Source organism: Anastrepha obliqua, chromosome 1 (assembly GCF_027943255.1).
Source record: "Anastrepha obliqua isolate idAnaObli1 chromosome 1, idAnaObli1_1.0, whole genome shotgun sequence".
In the NCBI taxonomy this organism is placed as follows: Eukaryota; Metazoa; Arthropoda; class Insecta; order Diptera; family Tephritidae; genus Anastrepha; species Anastrepha obliqua.
The window spans coordinates 44,228,394-44,252,497 of NC_072892.1; the positions used below are offsets into that span (position 1 = coordinate 44,228,394).

Below are 24,104 nucleotides of genomic sequence, written 5' to 3' on the forward strand. Positions count from 1 at the left end.
AAGGGTGCATAGTTAAACGTTTCATAAACCTGTTTTTAGTATATATGTACTTAAAATTATGCTGCAATCTCTCTTCTTAGATAGTTATTGTTTTAATGACTTGAATTAATTACAGCAGAACAAAAAAATTCTAGTTAGTTTTTTTTTAACAAACTAATTCAACTAACCATAAAAGTGTTATAACATAATTTAAGTGCTTATATATTTTGTTAATACGAGTACATATGTCTTTTAGGATTTAAATAAAATTGTTATCACATTGCGTTTTTGGTAGTACGAGTACAAAGTATTGCGCTAAGCAGCTGTTTTAGTAACCAGCAGTGCACTTTGGTTAATTTTTTGTTGTTAGCTTTTAAAAATCTTTTTTGTTTTTTTGCTTTTATATATTTTTTTCATTGCATCAATGCGGTCTTATATACGCCATTGCATGATTGCCTTTGGTGTATTTGTTGTTAGTAGCAGTTGGCTCAGGGATTATTAAGCGCACACAGCAACGTGGAGCCGGCCTACCTCCGCCGCCACTGGCAGCAGTAGTACCTCTAAATCCGATGCCATTGGTATTGCCATGCTCGTGATCGGCATTCGTGCAGTAGGCGATGTTCGTCGACGAGCCGTAACGCGAACGATTGTTGAGGAAATCGCGTATATGCTGGACGATCAGATCAATGGCAACTAGAAAATGAAAAATTGAATGGCTATTTTAAAACAAATTGGATAAATAGTGATTGAAGGGTATCTATATTAAGTAAGTATTTATTATTATTATTATTATTTGGTTAGTAAAAATAAGCAAAAGAACTATTAAATAAATTTGAAAACTGATAACTTACCTGTTAATTTTTTTAGAGCGAGCTTCGTAAACAATTTGGGAATCTGTTATTGATGAAAACTATGCGATCAACGAATTGTGATTAAATACAATTTTGATTGCTTATATTTGTTTGTACAAATGTATGTATGTATGTATACCCTATGTGTTACTTAAAACGATTGCTCAACTTTTTTATATTCCTGAAGTATACGCACTTACAAATATATTGTTGTATATTAGGCCTCTTCTATTCGCCATTTCCTCGCTCGCTGTCTCTATGCTCGATTAATTTGACGAAAAGGTTGCATGTAAATGCAACAACAAAGTTATCCAGTAAGATTCGCCGCTAGCGAGTATGGCTATAGCTCATTAGGCTGCACTGCCCTACCAGCACATGTAATTTAACCGTCCGTTGTGTGATGTGGCCTACTCAGGCCATTCCGAATTTTAGAGGGGTATATCTTTTTGTTTCTGTCTGTTAGATGAATCTTCTGAACAAAAACTTCATATGTTAGGGTAAATGGCCTGCATAGGCCACCACTGCAATTTTAGTATAGTCATGCACCGTACTTGGTCTTCTGACTAATTAGAGTACAAGAAAGAGTGAATACGGTTCTCCCTCACTCCCTTCTTCAACAAACTACCCTCTCAAGGGACAGATTTACACAGGAAAACGACCAAATGAAGAACGAGAAATTAACCAAGGTGAAAGAGTGGTACTGGATTTGGTAGAGAGGTATCGTAATTCCAGCCGAACGGTGTATTGCGATAACTTTTTCACATCACTCGAGTTGGCCAAGTCTCTTATGCAGAAGGGATTCGCTATAGTAGGCAGAGTGCGCCCAAATAGAAAATTTGTTCCTCTATGCTTTCCGCTGAACAAAAAGACAAGGCCGTATAAAAAGTTTCGACCTATGGGTATATCAGACTTTGTTTGCTTTCCTGGATGAAAATGTATCTATGTTATCATACGTTGCCAAAGTAGACAAATATGTGCTAGTATTGTCGACACAACATTACACGCAAGCCACAGAAACTTCAAACAAATATAAACCTGCAGCTGTCTTAGACTTCAATGAAAATAAGTCTGGGGTTGATACAATGGACAAAATGCTTTCTGGCTACAGTTGCAAACGCGCAACAAACCGGTGGCCATTGGCCATTTTTTTTAATAGGCTTGACATTACTGGCTTGGCTTCTTATATTATATACAAGCATTTGCGACCAAGCAAGAAGTCAGACCAACGAAGGGATTTTATATTAGAATTGGCTGAACAACTGACAATCCCCCTTATGGAAACACGTGCAGCAAATCCCAGGGTATATGGTACACCAGGAATTAAAATAGCAATGCAAAAGTTCAATGTATTTTATGTAAGTATTTATACAAACATCCAAATTCGTACTGAAACATATAATTAATTTAAATAATGTATCTCTCACAGGATCCACCATCAACTTCGACGGCCCCAGCACAAAAAACTGCATCAAAGCCCGTAAGCTCACAGCGCCGGCCATTGTGCAAGCTATGTACCAAACTGGATAAGTTTAAAAGAAAAACCCGATTTACTTGCCACATTTGCAAAGATGCAATGTGCTTAACTCACGGTTTAGAAACCAAAACCTATACTTGCAGCATACATATGTCTAGCTGCAGTAACTACGTCAACTTCATAAGCAACTTTTAAAATTTTATATTTTTTTTTTATTTATTTTTATTTATTTATAAATTGAATTTTTCAAATAATTTTTAAAAAATAGAAGGATGAACCTTGATAAATAAATTTCTTCTAACACTAATCAATCTGTTTTTTTTTTTAATCGGTATTACACTTAAATTGATTACAGACATAATTTTCATACCAGCCTATAAATAAAGCACGTGCTCTCATAGGTGGCCTGGCCAGGCCATTTTAAACAACAAAAGAATATAAAACTTTCACACAACGGACGGTTAAGGGAACCAGGTGGTCTAGAAAGTTCAAAAAATTAATTATTTGTTTTTTTTGATATTTCGAAAGTATAGTATCTTAAGAATATACTGTGAAATTTTCGTGCGGAAATTCTCAATAGTATAGCTTCTACAGTCCATTAACCAGGTAGAGAGCGGTCCGTGCGCTCTTGCAGCTCAAACTTTAAACTCATTTACCTTGAAACGACTTTTTTCGGCACGGCGGGGATGAAAACAAAAAAACTATTCAACCAAATCACTTGAAATTTGGATATGTTGTTCATAACATGCATCGCTATCATCGGAACTAGAATCATAATTTTATTTGAATAATTTCCAATTTTTTAAACTAAAAAATTAGTGAAAAAACCCGATTTTACGAACTTTTTTTTCAAAAGTGCGCCATTTTGTCAATTTTTCATTTTTTCGATTTGTTCTAGTTCCGACCATAACTGCACTCTTTCTGACTAATAATCTTCTTGAATTTTGTGTTTCAGATGAGTAGAAGTCTCGAAATCATCTACGCCGTCCGGGTTGGATTTTTCGAGAGGGTCATCTTCAGCGGCATTTTTATAATAATATTACAATATATAATAATAAATATTGTTTCAAAAGTAAAAATTATTATTGTATGCTCAATAAACGTACTAATAAGCCCGAAAAGTTGAAACATCGTTTTTTAAATTTTCAATGGCAAAAAAAAACGTGAAAATAGGTGAAATTTTCGTGCTCTAGACCACCGGGTACCCTTAAGGAGCTCTCTTCCCGCGTTGCCGACATACAGTGGCTCACAGCTATTTCATGCAGGCGAACTACTAAAACTTCGAAAGCTAAAACTTTTTTTGAAAAAATTTAAATATCAAATATGTAATTTATACGCAATTGCAGTATAAAAAAGGTACTGCATATATTTTTTAAAGCTTTAAATAAAAAATATAAATAAAAAAACAAAAACACAGAACAGTTCAAAATTTTATGTCACAGCTTATTTCATGCAGTATTCATTTTGCCTTAAATTTAAGTTAAACTAATGATTTAATAATGATTCAGTACGTTGTGTGGTATCCTTTGGCTTTATTTTTAACCTTTCTGGCATTGACTCCACTAGCTTTTTCGTTACTTCCGGTCCCATTTTATTTCCACTCCTCCAAAATTACGGTTTTCATCTGATCTCTATTGCTTATGAGTTGTGTGCGGATTTTTGTTTCCAGTAATGACCATAAATTCTCGTTGACGTTCATGTCAGGTGATTGAGCCGGTGGTTGCATTAAATGTGGACAGTTCCATTTGAGCCATGTCTGCACGATTGCCGCCTTATGTTTAGGATCATTGTTCTGGTAGAAAGGGAAATCTTGAGGTATTCCAAGTTGCGCAGCACTTTGGATTAGATTATCTTTTAGAATATTGTTTTATACTGTTTTATCTTGCTTTTCTGGATCCATTCCGCCAGACGTAAGACATTCCATCTGAGCCGAATAGGTTGAATTTGGACTCGTCAGAAAATATTACCGTTTTCCAGAAATCAAAATCTTTAATTTCGAGCTCTCTGGCGCAGGCAACTCGGCTCAATTGATTTTTTTTATTTATGAATGGGTTCTTTCGTACTATTCGAGGATTAAAGCCCTTTTCACGTTCCTGCTGAATTTCGTTTAGCAGTTTTGGAGCCGATAGCATTGGGTTTTCTTTTCTTTTTCGAACAATTAAACGCTCATCACGTTCGTCTACAATTTTATGAATGAAGCGTTCAATGATACTTTGTACTGTAGCACTACTCAATGTTTCGATGTTCAATCGTAGTACGTCGGCCCATTTTTTATATATTTTTATACTGTCCACTTGCCGATCACAAACATACTAAAAATTGCATAGAACAATACCTGTGCGCTAGTTACATAAACTAGAAATTCAATATATTGTAGTTAAACAAGCGATTAGCCGCCGCCACAACTTAAACAAGTGCTTAAATGAAATAAGTTGTGAGCAAAGATACCGCATTATGGTTGCATTTCATCCCGTAGTGTGAATATAGTCCCATATTTCCACGAATTCTGCTCTACTCATTATGTTAGCAAATCATTTAGCTAAATATTTACATACAAATTTTTTTAATTTGCGTCAATTTTTCATTCTGCAATAATTTAAATTCATAAACTAAAACTGCATGAAAAAAGCTGTGAGCCAATGTATGCTCATTTGCTTCATCTATTCGCCATTTGCTAAGTCTTGGCGAAAAAAAGAGGCCTATTATTCACTATCCAGTAAAAATGTAAGCTACGCCTTTATATGCCAGGCACGGCTATCAAATAACGACACGACTAACTTTCTTATCACGCTTATTACACGACTTGTTTTGTTATCCATGAAAAATTTTATATGCACGTGAAACCATAGATTTTATACAGTAATTCTGCATATTCAGTTTATCACTTTCTCATGAATTGAATTTTTTAAGGGGGTAGTATGGTATTTTTTTTTTCTTTTTTTTTTTTTTTTAAATTATTCTATAACATCTTAAGATTATTGTGTGAAAGTTTGAAGTGCATTAGAGTAAAATTGACAAAGACACAAAGGATTAAGTATCTACCTCTCCAACCGGATTTCACGCTGCCGAAATCTTTAAACGCGTTTTTCTCACACTTGCCTTTTTTACGGTCGGTGTCCACTGTAGATTCATATCTACTGCACCGATTCTTTTCAAATTTGGTTTTTTTGTTTCTTTACTTTATTCACGAGGTAATGACGTCGAGTTTTTTTTTTTTTTTTAATTTTGTCATATTTTAAAACAACAAAGTTTTCAAGTTTTTTTTTATGAAAAATCGGTGTTTTGACTTCAAAGCGCTTTAAAAAAAAAAAAAAAAAAAAAAAAATCGACGTTGTTACCTGCGAAACTTTATTAGCTGATGAAATCAATTTGGTTTTTTGATTTTAGTTGATCCAGTAATGAGTTCTGAGGGACACCGCAATAAAACTTTTTTATGAGACATCCGCGAAGATTCGCTGCCACCAACTCATTTCTTCATAAAAATCAATGAAAATTTCACACAATATTCTTTAAATATGACTTTATAATGAAGTAATTTTAAAATTTTGAATAAATCAACTGTGTCGACAAAAAAAATTTCGAAAAATATGCTTGTTTTACACCGAATTAACCATACTACCCCCTTAAAGAACTCTAAAGTTTCAAGAGGGGAAACGTATATGGAGGTATCCACTGCGTATACTTTATTTTATAGGAGGGAGTTCAATTTTTTTACGTTGTTATAAAACAACAAGAAGAACGAAGTTGATGTATTATAGTATGTATGTATTATAACATACAAGGTGGCGCAAAAGTAATAACCCTATCGGAAAATCCATGAATATATATAATAGGCACTTACACCCTTTGTGTGGCAGAGTTCCTTCTCCTATCTGTGGCGTCTTGATGTTGTTCTACAAATGGAGTATTCGGAAAATTCATAATTTTTGCAAATTTCGTCGTACACTAATCATATTTGACGCTTGTGAACTAGACAGCTGCAGTAAACAAACAGACAAACAATGGAGCGCGTAAAGATCAAAATAAAGATTGATTGATTAATTTTGCACCACCTTGTAATATTTTTGCCATAATAAGCATCTGCTTATTTGGTGAAAGCAGACAGCCTGCATATATTTTAGTCCGCACAAGTCATTGAATATAACTTTTTTATTACACACTAAGAAAATTGAGCCTTTGACATTTTGTTTTTTGACTTATTTCTGACGCTTAAGTTGAATTTTGACGTATTAAGGGGCTTGTAATAGAATTTTATAAAAAATATTTCTAAGGGACTTATAGTAGAATTTTATGACAAATATTTCCGTGGTACATTTTAACCCAATATATTCTTCTGTTATGGGTATTTTCGCCCTTTCCCGCAAAAGAGACAAGAAATATCTATCTATTGGGTAGTTAGAGGGTTAAAATGTTCTACAAAAATGATCACCGTTATTTTTCACATGAAACTGCAGAACACATCGTGTATCTAAAATGTAAGGATTTCGTAGTTTGATGTAAACTTTCAAATCGCCCACATACTCTATTTTCTGTTTGTGCTCTCTATCAGAGTGCACTTCTTTTTTTGTAGCTTCAAAATAAAGCCACAATCAATTTTATAAACTTTGCCAATTTTATAACGCCTTTGTTGTTTTCTTTAAAATTTTCTCTTCTTTTCTGTAGTTTTTGCTTCCCGCGAGAGGTGTGGGCTAATAGCCTAGACAAACGGTGACGTTAATCGGAATTAAGGACTTAATTTGGAATTACCTCAGAAATTAAGTGTAGCTAATGCGGATTGACAACTAGACTTAGTTCTAATAATTTAAGCGGATTAGGGGATGGTAACAATGCCGAAAAATGACAGCTAATATCTGTTGTGACTGAAAAGTAATGAAACTTTTCAAGAGAGAGAACAAGGAAGGCTGGATGCAATGCTAGTTTGCATTGACACGTCCGAAATTACATTAATTTGTTTGATATTTCGGAGCAGTTTCCGAAATTGCAGTTTAATTTTTTTTTTAATAAATAATTATTTCTTAGTATCAGGGCAGCTAATACCCGTATTTGCTGCCTGCGGTCCATCTTTTACTGACAAAACGATGCATTAAGCAAAACACAGCTGTTCACTAATCCGCGTAACAACCGTCTGTCACACTGCAATTTTAATCAAAATTAACTTCGTCGGAAATCCCGATTAACGCCGCCGTCTGTGTAACTTATTTAACTTCAATAATTCACCGAATGAAAAACATCCACACAAACACTTTTTCATGTGAAACTCATGATCAGGTTTAGAGGTTATGGATGATTTCGAAATAAAAGCGGCTGATGTTTTGCAATATGGCGTTTCGAATTTACTGCATTTACCGTCACTGATCATAACTGTTTTATTTTTGCGGCGCTTTTCTCTAAAGCGCTAATTGCTTTAAGAAATTCGAATACCTACCAAGAAAAAAATTAACTAAGATAATTGAGTTTTAATACTAAATAAATGAATTTTATTAAAGCAGCACTAAATCTTTGTTGGTATTGTTTTACGCTAAAATTTATAATTTTAAAGGAATAGCATATCATTGTATTACATTTTTTGGTATTTAAAAAATAACAATTCGAATTAATTTTCATATACCTATTTTAGATACATATGTGCGATCTCCTCTATAGACAGATCTGCCTACAGATACTATACGTGTATATGTATGTATGTATGTATTATAGAGAACTTAGGCGAGTAAACTAGAAAAGTCTAAAAGTGGAATTATGAATGAATGACAAAAAATTTAAGATTTTCAGAGATATTCTTAAGATCATTGAACTATAATTATTAGTAGAATATTTTACATATATACAGCTATAGACAGAGAAATAGCACACATGATTGAATAAGTTTTAAAACTTTTTTTTTGTTATTTCAAAGCAATTGTTGCTACGTTGGCTGGAATTTAGAACAATGTATATTTGGGAATTTTTGGAAAACTATAATGTTTTTTTAATGAAACTTGGTGGAGATGTTAGTGAGGTGTTAAGAAACACACTTTATAACTTTAAATTATTCGGGAAATAATATTTTTTTAATTATTTGCATTCAAAATGCCCTCGGGAACTTCACTAAAATTCACCAAATATACACTCACACGCGTGTTTTTACTGATTTTTATGCTAATATTCTAATTATTTCTATTAAAATTAAATGCAAATTCACTGTGGATTGCGTAGCCGGAGTTGGACTGATGAGGGTTATTTTTTTGAAGCGCGGCCGAAGGCCGCCCACGCGAAAAGGAGCTCTACGCAAAAATTCTACAAATTTACAAAAACCCTTCTAGTCGACGCTCCTGTAAAATGCAAAGGAACCTGCGTACGTATACCGTTTGTTTAACTGTTATTTTTTCCATTATTTTTGATACGTATATTGTTATTGGTAAGTACATCGTAGTATATTGTTACTGATATATCCAAGCGTGCAAGTTTGAAATCAAGTGAAAAGTTAAAATACGGTCTTTAATAGATACCATTGAAAATTTTAAGAATGAATCCACCTGAAAGCGGTAAGTTTATAATTTTATTTATAAATATATCTCATAGTAATAAATTTATTTACAGATTGTGAACTTCCCACAACGAGCAAAGCGATTCCAACGCCAGGCAATACTTCTTTGCCACATAGTCTGACGGCGTTGGAAATAAAGTCTATGTGGAACTTTTCGAAAGTAATGCAAAACCTGAACACAACGGAAAAGTGTGTGGCATTTGCGTAGGAAAACGGACTTGTGTTGCGTTCCAGGCTCTGTCGAACCCACAGGACCCAAATGAAACTACAAGCTAGAGGAAACGATTCTTTGGGTACCTTTAGGTGCAGTAAGGGACAGTGCAAGAGGATGTCAGGAGTGTCCAGAGCGACTGGAACGTGGTTCGAGCAATGCAAAATATCGCTGCCACACATTTTTTACCTTATGTATGCATATGCGCACCGGTGATCGCACGAAAATGTACGCTTCGAAAACTATTTGGAGGGATCCTGTCTTCCGACAGCCACCTTTTGCGACTGGTATAATTACTGTCGTGAGGCGGTAAGTTTATACCAGATTGACATGCAGGAGTCGGTGGGTAGGATTGGGGGTCCTGGAAAAGTCGTACAAATTGACGAAAGTAAATTTGGCAAGCGGAAGTATAATAAAGGTAATAAGTTATATTTGTAATAAAGTATGCACTTTTTTAAGCAGTATGTTTAAATTTAGGAAGAAGAGTGGTAGGCCACTGGGTTCTTGGCATTATTGAGGACGGTAGTGAGGATCTCCGCCTAGAAGTGTGTCCAGACAACATACGTTCCGCGGATGTGCTCATACCTTTAATTAGAATGCACGTCAAAGAAGGCTCTATTATACATACGGACTTCTGGAGAGCCTATGACTGCTTGGCTAATTATGGGTATGAGCACAAAAAAGTAAACCACAGCGACCCCGACAACCCCTTTGTGGCGGATGATGGTACTCACACGCAAAGAATTGAGTCCCAATGGCGCGTTGTCAAAAGATATTTTAATAAAGAAAACTATAACCACCCTGTTTGTTTTACAGATGTTATAGTGAATATTTTTGGAGAAAATCTGTAAATAAAAATCACGCAGACCCATTTGTTAAACTGATCGAAGCAATAAAATACAGTTATAAACCGTAATTTTGGCTTTTAATTACTTTGTTAATATCATTGTTTTTAAGTTTAAATGAGTTGTATGTTTTTATTTTCAAAAATATTTCTCAACTTTAAATTACAGCAAAAAATACTGCAGTTTTACAATGAACCTTCCACTGAACATCCCTGCGTGCGAACTTCGTTTTCATTTCAGGTGTATGGCAACACCAACTTTTCGCTAAATTAGAGAACTTTAACCTTAAATTATCCACATCACAAAGTTTAGTGAGTTCCACAGCAACCTTTTCTGAGTCAAGTAGTCAAAGTTTATCATCCCTATCTATAGATTCAGGAAGAACCAAAGTTACAAAAATGGCAAAAGGAGGGGATGTTTTTCATCTAGGTGATGAGATCTCATCTGCTATGACAACTAGACCTTCTACTTTTGATATTAAAGTATTGGAAACAGAAGCACCTGAAACTGACAACTTTATTTCAATGATGATAACATATCTATCAACCGACGATGTGATGCAAAGCATGATAAATGCAGCCTCCTATCAAGGTTTCGATCCAGTGTTCATAAGAAAGCGTATGTCCAAACTTCAGCCCGATGCCGAAGCTCGTAAGAAACAGATATCATTTCTTATAGTATTGATGCTCTCTCGAGGTTCATCAATAATATCTAAGACGGGCAAGGTTAAACAAGAAACTCAGCGGTATATTTTTCAGTTAGTTAAATTATATCGCATCACAAAAAATGTCATCGCAACACAATCTAACAGAGAAACTATTACTCTTCCACGAATTCTCAATAGTTTCCCAGAAGTTGGTTTCGCAGTTCTAAAGAAATTCCCAAATATTAATCGACCTGTAACAATCAAACACATGACTTCATTAGGATATGATGACTTCGAAAGTTATTTCCGAGGTGGATTTATTTTCTCCATGTTGCCTACTAAAGAGTCAACCATGAACGATGACACCAAAGAGGCAGTCATCAAAGCGATTCTAGCATATCAGGTTGAGGAGACTATAGAATTGTCTAGAAGTATTCTCACCGGTTGCAAGATATTCTACTATTCGACTTATGTTGGCATTAGCAGTGCAACATGAAATGCATCTTCATCAAATAGATGTGAATTCAGCATATTTAAACAGTGAGCTTCAAGACACGATCTACATGCAACAACCGCAACATTTCGTCGAGGGCGAGTCATCGCAGAAAGTTTTGAAACTCCATAAGGCCATATATGGGTTAAAGCAAAGTGGCAAAGAGTGGAATAGCAAGCTTGATGGTGTGTTAACGCGCATTGGTTTCACTGCATGCGAAAATGAGCCCTGCTTATACAAGGCAAATTTCAAAGAGCAGCTTACGTTGGTGCTGGTGTATGTTGATGACCTGATCATAGGGTGCAGAGACAAGGCAGTGGTGATTAAAATAAAACTACAACTGGCAGAACTATTCGAGGTAAGCGATAAAAGTATGTTACAACACTTTTTGGGAATTGAGTTTAGTCGCGATGGAGAAACAGGCGAGATGACTATTTGTCAAGCACAATACATACGTGAAATGTTGTCACAGTATGGTATGAAAAATTGTAAAGCTGTATCGGTTCCATTAGAGAAGGGATATCAAGTCGATTGTGCAGATGATTGCGAGAAGGCAAATCAAACGGATTATCAGTCCCTTATTGGTGCTCTTATGTATCTGGCCATTACAACGCGTCCTGATATACTGCATTCAGTGTCAAAAATGGCGCAGCGTAATTGTAACCCTCATGTAGAGCATTTTTGCAAACTGAAACATATTCTTAAGTATTTGGCTGGCACTGTAGAAATGAGAATGAAATTCCGTGCAGGCGAGCAGTCCATAAAAGGGTTTGTGGATGCTGACTGGGGAGGTGACGTGTTGGACCGGAAGTCGTATACTGGGTTCATGTTTTTCTACGGCGATTGTCCAATATCTTGGGAGTCGAGAAAGCAACATACGGTTGCACTCAGCAGCACAGAGGCAGAATATATGGCTGCATCAGATGCAACAAAAGAGGCTATATATATGAGGCGATTGTTGGTTGAACTTGGAATTGGTCAAAACGAGCCTGTAGAGCTGTATATCGATAACCAAGGCGCTATGAAATTGGCGCAAAATCCTGTTTATCATAAACGTAGCAAACATATTGACATCAAATTCCATCACATTCGCGAAGCCGTACAGAGGAAGGAAGTTGAGCTGAGATATTGTCCTACAGACGAAATGCTGGCTGATATTTTAACGAAGAATTTAGCCAGGAACAAACATTATAATTTCATGAAATTAATGAATTTTTAATAATTTTTGTAAAACAGTATCCACGTTGAGGAGGAGTGTTGAGATGGCAACTCTTAAATAGTCAACGTGTATTCTAGTTATTATAAATTCTTTTTTGTTAAGCTTTTCTTATTTACCTATATATGCACAATATTGAATAAACGTTTTACTTACTTCGCTTTTATACCTTGAAGAAGAAAGACGCATTTAAACAATGTAAGCCAGTGAGTCCTATTTTACAACACAGAAGAAGGTCCAAAAAGATACATAGCAACGGGAAGCGTCCCACTAGGATCCGTTCTAGGGCCAACACTGTGGAATGCAATGTAGGACGGGATTCTTGCGATGCCAGCAAACGTAACTGTGGTGGGTTACGCAGATGATATTGGTCTAGTGGTAACTGATAAACGTAAAGACGGGTTGAAGCATGTGTGTAATGATGCTGTTGCGAGAATCCAAAGGTGATTGAGCAACGCTAACCTAGAGCTGGCAGAGCTGGTCCTTATCAGTAAATGTAGACGTAGCGAGAGCCTCACTATATCGGTTGGAGGACATGACATAGCATCTCAAACAAGGCTAAATTAAATTGGAGTACACATCGATGAGAAGCTAACATTCAAGGAGCATCTAAAAATAACCAGTAACAAGGCAATGAATAACGCGCTCATGCGTACGCTACCAAACGTTGGAGGAATCCAAGAAAGTAGAAGAAAGATTATTTCAATGGTTACTGACTCTATTCTCCTATATGCCGCCCCAGTATGGTCAGGAGGACGAACGAGACGTTCAAAGGAAGTGCTGCAAGCTAACAGACTTAGCTAGCTCAGAGTAGCATGTGCGTACAGAATAGTTTCTGATGATGCCATCTGCGTTATAGCGAGTAAAGTTCCCCTCGATATACGAGCAGAAGAACGTAAGCGAGTGTATTACTCACATGAGCTCAAACCAACATCTGAAGATAAAATAAACGAGCGCGAACGTACGATAATAAAGTGGCAAAATAGATGGAATCACTCCTCCAAAGAACGATGGACGTATAAGTTGATGCCCAAACTAGATGAATGGATAAGCAGAAAGCACGGCGAAACGGATTACTGTCTAACCCAAATCCTCAGCGGGCAAGGTGGCTTTCTTGCGTAACTCCACCGTTTTAATCGCGCAGATAATTTGACGTGCCCAGAGTGCCACAGCGAAGATGAGAGTGCAGAACACGTGACTTTTCACTGCGCCAGATTTTATGAAGAGCGCTTCGAGCTCGCAAAAGTTCTCGGCGTTGTCCCCACATCAGGTAACGTTGTAATGCAAATGCTGAACTCGAAAGAGAAATGAGAAGCAGTAAAACAGTTTGCAACAAGGATATTAATAAAACTGCGAAACTTAGAATTGGAGCGCAAAGCGAATGCGACCGATATAGAACTCCCAAGAGATGCCTATATGCGTCGCCCTCATTTTGAAACAGATCGCCTGTGGGGATGACTGTATTCACGAACAGACGACAAGCACGAACGTGTGAGGTACAGCCTAAAGACGAGCCCAAACAGACAAGTCGATATCGAGTAACGATATTGCAAATTTCCAATGCCGCATTAGTGACAAACCAAAGTATGCTATCGATAGCGCATAACGCCAATACGCAATTAAGAAAGGCGCATGGACGCTCGTACCTGGTGTGCTTAAAAGGCATAAACACGGCTACACCTTGATGAAATTTCTTTTAACAGTCTCAGGGTGGAATCAGCCGAGAGTGAAGGAATGTTATAGGGTTAGTGGGAGCATGCCCCACATACCACTGGTGTGATGGCACCTTTGATGCTGTTTCTGACATTTTCGATTTTAACCTCCTCTGCAAGAAACAAAACCAAAAAAAAATACTCTGCGCGGTCCAGTGATTGTAGGTGTGTTTTGTCCTGGATCTCGTCAGTGCAATTGAAGAGACACCTCTTGGCATGCCTGGGAGGTGGCTCAAGCTCTAGCAAATGTCTGCAGAGGTGATATTTTCTGTAGCACCCTAATAGAAATTGCTCACTGAGCATTTTGCTGTGCTGCTTAACGCGGCGTATGGAAGCCTGCTTGTGAAGCTGTTACGAGGGGACACCAGCAGACATCCCGTAACGGTAGTTATTGCAGGATTTTGACATGTCTGTCATGCTTTGTCCACTGCGTATCACTGATGCCGGGCGACTAGACCGGCATAAAAATTCTTGTTGTAGTAGCATAAACATTCTTGTTGTAGCAGCATAAACATTCCCCATTATTGTTATTATTATTAGAAGGCCATCACGCACTGCGACCAGAGCTGATCTATTGTAACCCTAGAGTTTTAGGCTTTTTAAAAATTTTAGCACAATTTTGGGTTTGTTGTTCCAAAGATTGCATGGAGATACTACGATACCACCGACGTGATGAAGTCTCTGCCTGCCCAACGCAGGACATTCACAAAACACATGTTCTGAGCTTTCTATGTCCATTTCGCAAAAGCGGCAGACAGACAGACAAAAGCGGTCTCAGATAGACCAATATTATTTAGATGATACCTCAGGCTGCAGTGACCTGTAAGATATCCTGTTAAAAGACGCAGATCTACTCTGTTTAGTGAGAGAAGTTTGTCAGACATTCCTTTGTTGGGACTTAGGAATAATTTGGCTTGACGCTGACCGGCACAGTTTAGCCAGCGTGCGGCAAGTTTTCTTTCTTCCCATTTCCTTAGGAATTCATTAATGTGCCCTTTTGTGAGTTCCCCATACATGCACACGCTATGGTGCTGGAGTGACAAGTCTCATTCGCATAACGTAGAACTGGCTGTCGTGGGAATGTAAATGTAAATTAAACACTTTTTCCATAGTACATAAGCTCAGAGTTTTCACGGCACAACTTGTACTTCTGTGCGTGCTATTTCTTTGCCTCCTAAGGTTGTTACATAACAGGCTAAATGAATTTAAAAGAGTAAACGAATATACAATACATAAGTTTAGATTTTTGTATTTATACTAAATTGACATTTTTCATAATAAAAAAAACGTTTTGTAGTTAAAAAATGTGTGAAACTACTGTTAAATGTACTTTATACAGGTGTGCTATTATTCTGCCCATAGCTGTATGTATGAATTTAGTGTGTTATTGACCAACAAAATCAGTTATGGTATTTTGCTCACAACTATTGTATAGCTTAAGCCTATGAAAAATTAAATACAAAAAACAATAGCGGAGATGTTAAACAATTTGCATTTTACTAATTTCTTCTTTTGTGCGGTTTTTGCTTTTTGTTTTTTGCTTGCATATTAGCGGTGTTGATAGCGTGCACTGCACATTCTAAGTGTTTATTTAACAAGACACATTATATATATATGTATGCATGTGTGCGTGTGTATGTGTGTAAATGTTTGCTCGCCTGATTAATTTGCCAATCGAATTATTTCCTATCTTATGTAAAATATTTTTTTTTGTTTTTATAATTGTTTTGCCTAATTGTTTGTTTGTTCATTTATTTCTAGTGTTCGCGCACCATGCCGCCAGCTGTACTATTTATTGTTGTGTGTACTGACGAGGAGGCATTTAAGTTGTTAGTGCTGCCGCCGGGTCTAAGAATTTCTCCGATATGATGTACAATGAGATCAATGGCAACTGTAAGAAATATAACAAGTAACAAAAAACGGAACTGGAAATCAAGCAAGAACAAATTCAACAACACCACGAAGAAAAAAATAATTAACTAAGTTGATTATACACAAAAACGGAAAACAAAACAAAAAAAAAAACAAAAAATCAAAAACTCAAACAGCAACGTGTAACTCAAATACTTATATCAAAATATTTTTGCGCGACTTTTATAGTATTTTTTTCGTACAATACAAACCCAGAAAAATGTTGTGTATTTTTGTTTGAATTTTGTGTTATTGAGAAAAGTTTGAAAGAGATTACTTTACGCATTAAATAAATTTGTAAAAAGTAGCTAAGTAACTAAGTAATCGCTCTATGTAGGTATATTTATTCATTTTTTTTTTTTTTCAAGGTAACTTAGTAACAACCAAAGAAGCGCAACTAAATGCTACTTAACGAGTATGTATAGTATAACTGTTATCAACTGTTAACTTTTTGACAAAAATAAGGAAACAATAATAAATAAGTATACAAATGAAATTAGAGCCAATGAAACGCTACGAACCTGTGTTATCAGCACCACGCGGTATTATTACATCTGCGAATTTTTTCGTCTACAAATAGGAGAAAAATATTCTTGTCAGACATAGGAAAACTTATATATATTTTATTTTATTGTATACACAAAAATATGTATGTAAGAATGCTTGTTTATGTATATAACTACATATATACATGCGCCCGCTCCACTTACCGGCGAGCAAAACTCTTCAAAGGCAGGCTTAACGAATGTCATATACTGCGTCAGTACGGCGTCTAAATCGCGACCACGTTCATTGATATCACGCGGCACTAAAATTACATAATACAGAATTAATAAGCAAATGAATGCAAACATGAAATGTTGCGTTTGTATAAACTTCACCTCTTCGCGCCAACCGCGTATCAGAGTCTGTATCCACAAATAGTTTCATGTGAAAGAGGTCACGTATTTTGGGAAAATAAAATACTAGTATACCCTCGAACAGCACCACATCAGCCGGATAAATAGTTAGCATATTTTCATGGTCACTATAAGGAAAGCAATAAGAAATATATCACTAAATAAATAAATAACTAGCAATTATCACCTAATTTAAATGAGATAACATTGTTATAGGGGGTGTGGTATCGAACTGGATTTTTTCTTTTGTTATTTTAAACTATGCAGTCAAATTAAATGCAGATTAAATTAATTATCAAGCCGCCGAAACTATTTGTATTACCAGACCCTTATGAATTGTCGTATCATGCCACACATGCAAATTTGTGGGCGCGTATATGACAAACAAGCAAAGTAAACATGATTAAATTAACAAATTTGTGCGCCTAGGCGAGGCGGTGGTCATTGAACTGACTGTTGATTACATTGCAATCGCTAAGAAATAAAAAAAAAATACCAAAAAGTCTAAGGTCTATTAATATAAGCGAGCTGTTGTTGTTGTCGCAGTAATAACATTCCCCATACATGTACGGAGAGTGCTGCTGGAGTGATAAACGGTTCATAGACAGCGCTTGGTCGGGAAAAACCTGAGTCATTCAGCTAACGTAGAACCGGCTGCCGGAATGAAGTGCTGGAGTGATAGTCCATGGCCGGATGTATAGTAAATCCGGGTCGTTTCGGTAACGTAGAGCCGGCTCTCGGGAGGGAACGGCCTAAGCGCCCTATTTCCATTCATATTTTAAAATTGTTTTCTAGAGTTAACAGATTCGCCAAAATTTATGAGCAGTGTTTCATACTATTACACGTACAAGAACAATAAAAGTTCCGATTTATAGGCCACGTTCTGCTACAATAGTGGATGATTTGCGAAACACAACTTTTAAATTATATATATATATATAATATGCGCGTACACCCTTTTTGGGTGTTTGACCGAGCTCCTCCTCCTATTTGTGGTGTGCGTCTTGATGTTGTTCCACAAATAGAGGGACCTACAGTTTCAAGCCGACACCGAACGGCAGATATTTTTTATGAGGAGCTTTTTCATGGCAGAAATACACTCGGAGGTTTGCCATTGCCTGCCGAGGGGCGACCGCTATTAGAAATATGTTTTTCTTAATTTTGGTGTTTCACCGAGATTCGAACCGACGTTCTCTCTGTGATTTCCGAATGGTAGTCACACACCAAGCCATTTGGCTACGGCAGCCATGGTAACATGTATTTAAAAACGTTTACTAGCTCTCTATACTATCTAAACTCTATATATTAATACGGAGAGCAAAATTTTGTCGTACCTTTTTGTAGTATTTATAGTCAGAGAAAAAAGTTGAAACATATACCAATGGATAGCTTATGTGGAGACGGTTTGCACAATGTATTAAAATAGATACATAAGTGAATAGGTGAAGGTAAAATTAAGGGGTTATACGCAGTTATGACTTTCAAAAAAATCGATTTTTTTTATTGCATTTTTGTAATGTACATATATTCAAAAGTATACGCACGAAATTTGAAGTAGATCTAAGCAATACTTTCGGAGTTATACCTAAATATGTAGAGATACCTCGGCACGTTTTAAGGTAGGTATTGAAACTTTAAACGTGTTTTTTTCAAAACGGCATTTTTCAAGTCGGTGTACACGATATCTCGAAAACGGCTTGTTTGATCGGTCAACCGTTTTAACACAATCTTTAAAGATACATTTTCTAGTAATTAATCGTTCCTTTTGTAAATCTGATACTTATTTTCCATTTTATAATCAATTTACGGCCAAATTTTAACGTAAAAATCGAAATCATTTCTTTTAAAAGCTGCCATTTTGTGAAAATTCACTATTTTGATTAGCCGAACGATTAATTACTAGATAATCTAATATATTAACAAAATTTGTTTGGTTTTTTGATTTCAGATAATCCAATCCTGAGCTACGATGTACACCGTAAATCGTCTTTTTCTAAAGGAGGTTCCAGAAATCGCCTGCAGCGCGCTCTATAATCAACATTTTCATAAATAAAAAATTTTGTTACGTTCTTGAAGGATGCTTTCATAACCGTCATTTTCAAATTAAAATATTCTGAAGTTTCTTCAGGATAAATCCTTGACAACCCGTCTTTTATTTGCTTCATAACTGCGTATAACCCCTTAATCACACTATTTCACCTGTATTATGATATATCATGTTATAATATGTATCATGATATTATATATATGTATCATGATATTATATATATGTATCATGATATGAAAGTGTATGAAACAACTGCCCTGCAAACCAACTACCTGCTATTTACACTGCTAACTTGTGGGTATCGTTCACCTGTGAAGTTGTGAGCTTTGTAGTAATTTTATATTCTACGCCGTGCACTTTCTACCTACTTCCAGTCTATACGTGTGATGATTTTATTCGCTCGCACTAACAGAAATTTCTCAATACTGCTGTGCTGCTCTAATTGACATTCAAGTTGTGAATGATGTGGGTAACATGTAGTGAACAAAACCTTCTGAACTCATGAATGTTGTTGTTAACATGTAGTGAACAGAATTTCATGAACTAGTGAATTTCGTTGTTAACATGTAGTGAGCAGAATCTTTTGGGCTGGTGAATGTTATTGTGAACATGTAGTTAACAGAATCTTTTGGGCTGGTGAATGTTATTGTGAACATGTAGTTAACAGAATTTCATAAACTAGTGAATTTCGTTGTTAACATGTAGCTAACAGAATCTCATGAATAAGTGAATTTCGTTGTTAACACATAGTTAACAGAATCTCTTCAACAGGGTAATATTGTAGGTAATACTTACGGATCCTATATACAATAATCCTTCAAAATTACTGATACAAATGGTTATTTATTGAATATTAATATTTATTTAGTTAATTTTTAGTTTCTAAAGAAAATTAATACAATATATAATAATTTTTTTAGTATGTTCTATTTATGTACAGCTATTTATATTAATTTACTATTTACATTATAAAATTACGTTAAGTTTTAGTTATTTATTTTAATATTAACATTCTTAAATTAGGTTTTGGTGTTAGAAAATGAACATGAATTAAAGTAATTTGACATTATAAAATTAGGTTTGGTGTTAGACAAATTTTAGTTTTAGTTATTTATATACATTAATTAGTTTAGTTATTAGAAAAGTTTACGTTTTAGTTTTTATGTACATAAATTAGTATAATATTTACATTTGATTACTCTTTTCTAATAAAATTTTATTTAGTACCTGAAGAATAGTTTTGGCTAAAATGGTAATAGTTTGCTTTTATGCCGGTATTTAAAATATCTATTTTACAGAAATTTAAATTGATGCCTACTTAAATAAATAGCAATTTCATGTTTTTTCTATTTTCGCATAAAGTTTAAAATTGTTCGCATTTTACTTCTAACTCCTCTACGGGGTTTCTCGCACTGTTTTGTTCAATTGTGGCCGCTTCGCTTTGAATGTTGGTGTGAGTAGTCCATTTTGTACCGAAAACGGATCGGGATGCAAATATATATCCTTGACCTGGTATATAAATACAAAATTTGTAATTATTATTAATTTTAAATTATGATATTATTACCACGTCATACGTTACTAGTATAAGCAGATATGCACTGGGCTACTTACCTGTTCGAAGGATTTCAGTCCGCTCTGATTACCCCAATTCAGCATATCGCTCCTGATGAGTTCTTTTACTTGTGGATTATTGCATAGCACCGAAAGTGTGCCCTTGACGCGATTGTCGTTCGCCCACTGCTTGAGAACATCCACATCAGGCACGACGACGGCTATGATGCAGCTCTAAATGGGCGTTAAGGGTTGTATGTAAATATGGCGTGAACATGAAAAGCTAGAAATTATGTCAAAAAATGGAATTACCTTAAGCTCTCTCCGTAAACGTACACCTGATTTACATATTGGCTCAGAGTGTAAATATTCTCAATTTTCTCCGGTACAATATATTCGCCCTGGCTTAGCTTGAAAATGTGTTTGCGACGATTGATTATGCGCAGCGTGCCATTTGGAAGCCACATGCCCACATCGCCCGTGTTGTGCCAGCCTTCAGAGTCAACAGCCTCAGGAGTTTTCTCGGGATTTTGTAATAACTGCGACGCAAAGGCAGAGAAAGAAATTATCATTCAAGTTAGTTTTAGTCACAGAAATCAAGTTCGCACAGGAAGAAACCATTATTTGCTTAAATTATCAACACCTACCCGTGGAATACGTTAGAACCGCGCACGCACACCTCCCCAGTGTTTTGACTGGCGAAATACTCCATCTCCGGCACATCCACAAGCTGCAAAGGATTTGTGAATACGTTTTTCTGAAAATAAAAATACATTTTATTAGTTTAAATAGATATATAATTCCAAAATTTACTAAAAATTGTTCAACTTACCTTTTTGCTTGGAGATTTTCACAGAATTAATTTTTGTATTTGACATTTGCAACTTGTTTTTTGCTGTCACTTTCGCACTCACTATAGTTAAGTTTAATAAGTATTCACGAAAATTATGAGATAAATATATGTATAACCCATCGAAAATGACAAAAGAATTAAATGTGATTGTGTGGGTATTATTGGAAAAATTGTGTGAATGTGTTGGTAAAATTGGAAAAACTGGTGAACGTTGGTTTGCAGGGTGGAAACTTAAATATTGTGAATCAATACTATTATAAATTTGATTCAGAAATTATGATGGTCATAAATTCATTAATGATTGATTTTTATTATGCTTTTTCAAACAAAATTAATTTTTTTCCCGTAATACAAGAAATTAAATGTTTCCAATTCATGAATAAAAAAAAATTATAATACTTGAAATACACAAATATGGGATCGCTTAATGTAGGTAAAATGGGATATTTTTCACATTTAATTTTACTACATCTATTCACATATACATATCATGTAAAAAGTTTCAACATAAGCTATCCATTTATATATGTTTCAACTTTTTTCTATGACTACAAATACTAAAAAAAGGTATGACTAAATTTTGCTCTCCGTATTTATATATCGCCGAAATTTCGACGTACGGGCGATCCTAGTACTAAATAAATTTGCTTTTAATTCTTTTAGAATACTCATAACAACTTTATATACTTATAAATTGTGGTGACAGGATACATAGCGCGCTTATAGAAGCTTTAGCAACAGTGTGTACTGGTCACTTTACTAAAAATAAGCACTAAAATATTAATACTTACAGCGAATTTGCGCGATAATCATAACATGGCACCTTAACAATTTTGCCCTTTAATATATCCTGCAACGAATCATACATCAAATTCTCATTGAACGCATCCGGGTGATCGAAATTGAAGAGACCCTTTTGAGCTTTCGTTTTTTCAGCGGGTGTTAGCTCACGATAAAAGCTATCTTGACTGATTGAGACAACCTAAAAAAAAGGATAAACTAGAATAGCAATTGCTCTCCGACAATATGAATATGTGATCGTTAAAAGTATGCTTTTATAAATTACCTGCCGCTGCGCTTGATCCATATCAGCTTGGCCCAGCTGTTCCATAATTTTATTACATACTGTCGACTGCAAGAAAAAGGATTTGATATTACTGTGTATGGCATAGAGACATATTTATGGTAACAGTGGCTTTATACCAAATTGAGGGTTTACTTGGAATGTTTAATGGTTAACTGCTAACAAAATTTACAAGGCACTAGCAGCTGCAATTTTTATTAATTAAAAACCATATCAGCCATTTTAAAAGGGTGTACCAGATGCAATGCGGTAATGCTTTGAGGAAATTAGCTACGAAGGAGTGTTGGAATTCCGTGACACCACCACATTTATCACATATCCTTCACACTTCAATAGAGTACTTATTGGTATTGTGGTATCTATATCCAAGCATCAAGAGGATAAAAGCACCACATGCAACTTCACAATAGGCTGTTTAATTCCGACACTACTATTTCACAACACTTTCAGACAAAGCAAGCTAGTACGAATTCCGTTTATATTGTAGAAATTTCACATTTTTCGTCCTCGACGAAGTGGCGCACTTTTCCATACTCACCTTTCCACTGGCAGTTCCACCCGCCACACCAATGAGAAAAGGTGTTTTTATATCTGTTTTGTGTTCATTATTTGGGATCAGTAATGTTTTGTCGACATCCATTTTTTCCTATGATGTTGGTGTTTTTGCAGGCGCACCAAATAATTTATATTTGCACTTAATATAATAAATTTTACACTATTTCTACTGTTGTAGAAAACCTCCTACAGAACCAACCGCATTGTGTAAACCAGAACAAATCAGCTGTTATGCATGGAGTTGCCAGTACGGTGTAAAATTCTTGTAAAGCTAAATACACACCAGGCAACCGTTGAAGCAACGGTTGCAGCAACGTGTTGCCTTTGTTTAAGAAACACGTTGCGACCGTTGCTTCAATCTCAGTATTGTGTATAACTGTGGTGCAGGAAAGGTACAAGCGGAAGATACGTAAAATTAAATTTTTTAAATGATCGACGAAATGCGTAAAATTACTTCTCTTATTATAATTGACGAACTTTTGTACGAAAATGAGGAAGAAGAGATGCAACAAAAGAACAGAAAAAAAATCTGGCCCAAAAATTGGCTTTTAAAAAAATCGAATTTTCGAACGAGAGGCTGCTGAAAGAATTGAAGGAAAATGAGCCAGCGGACTATAAAAATTACATGAGGATGGACGAAGCCCTGTTTAGAAAATTGTTGGACTTCGTAAAGGCCAAAATAACGAAACAAGATACCATAATGAGAGAGGCAATATCAGCAGAAATTAGACTGGCAATAACTTTGCGGTATCTTGCAACAGGAAACGCTTTTGCGGACTTGAAATTTTTATCAATTTTATTGTATTCATTTTTTAATTGTTCGTATGCTTTTTTTCTAAAATTTTTATTTTTATATTTTTCACTACTTATATCCCACAGCTCCCTCAAATTTTTATATTCGTTAATAAAACTAACATAATTTTCATTATTTTTAATTGCCATTTTTTCCTTTTTCACTTTATTTTACTCCGCACGAACCTTCTTCTTTGCTTGTGTTCAACGAACTGAACACGTAAAAGCAGTAAACAATGATACACACGAAGCAACGGTTGCAGCAACCTATCCCAAAAATCAAATTTATTTGATATTTCAGGCAACGGTTGCAGTAACACGAAAATCATTTGGCAACACAGCTACACACAAAGCAACGGTTGCTTCAACATGGCCGAGTTGCTGCAACGGTTGCCTGGTGTGTATTTAGCTTTAGATTGATTGCACTTTTATTCCTACTTTACTACTTCAATAAAA

General features: G+C 35.5%; 1 protein-coding gene, 1 long non-coding RNA gene and 1 pseudogene across 5 annotated transcripts in view; 1 reads left to right on the forward strand and 2 right to left on the reverse strand.

Moving 5' to 3' along the window:
* The window catches only part of LOC129244978 (uridine-cytidine kinase), a 31,684-nt gene extending 8,621 nt beyond the window's left edge, over positions 1-23,063 (reverse strand). Inside the window, exons 1-7 of one of the 4 annotated variants that reach the window (XR_008582392.1) lie at positions 22,840-23,063; positions 22,284-22,349; positions 22,009-22,199; positions 16,746-16,891; positions 16,575-16,672; positions 16,386-16,434; positions 168-672 (exon numbers count right to left, since the gene is read on the reverse strand). Coding sequence is in view for 3 of the 4 variants with exons in the window: in XM_054882917.1 (XP_054738892.1) it covers positions 511-672; positions 16,386-16,434; positions 16,575-16,672; positions 16,746-16,891; positions 22,009-22,199; positions 22,284-22,349; positions 22,840-22,941 (814 nt within the window). In the remaining variant the exon portion in view is untranslated. Of the gene's footprint in view, positions 1-167; positions 673-14,988; positions 15,845-16,385; positions 16,435-16,574; positions 16,673-16,745; positions 16,892-22,008; positions 22,200-22,283; positions 22,350-22,839 lie in introns of those variants that run through there. The other 3 variants (XM_054882926.1, XM_054882917.1, XM_054882934.1) reach the window with 3 other exon arrangements.
* On the forward strand, positions 8,973-9,957 carry LOC129253289 (uncharacterized; annotated as a pseudogene).
* LOC129245001 (uncharacterized) lies at positions 20,016-21,383 on the reverse strand. The gene is made up of 4 exons (XR_008582394.1): positions 21,197-21,383; positions 21,012-21,121; positions 20,425-20,598; positions 20,016-20,319 (listed from the first exon to the last, which is right to left on the reverse strand). It is a non-coding gene; the product is annotated as an uncharacterized LOC129245001 (long non-coding RNA).
* Positions 23,064-24,104: the final 1,041 nt, after the last annotated feature.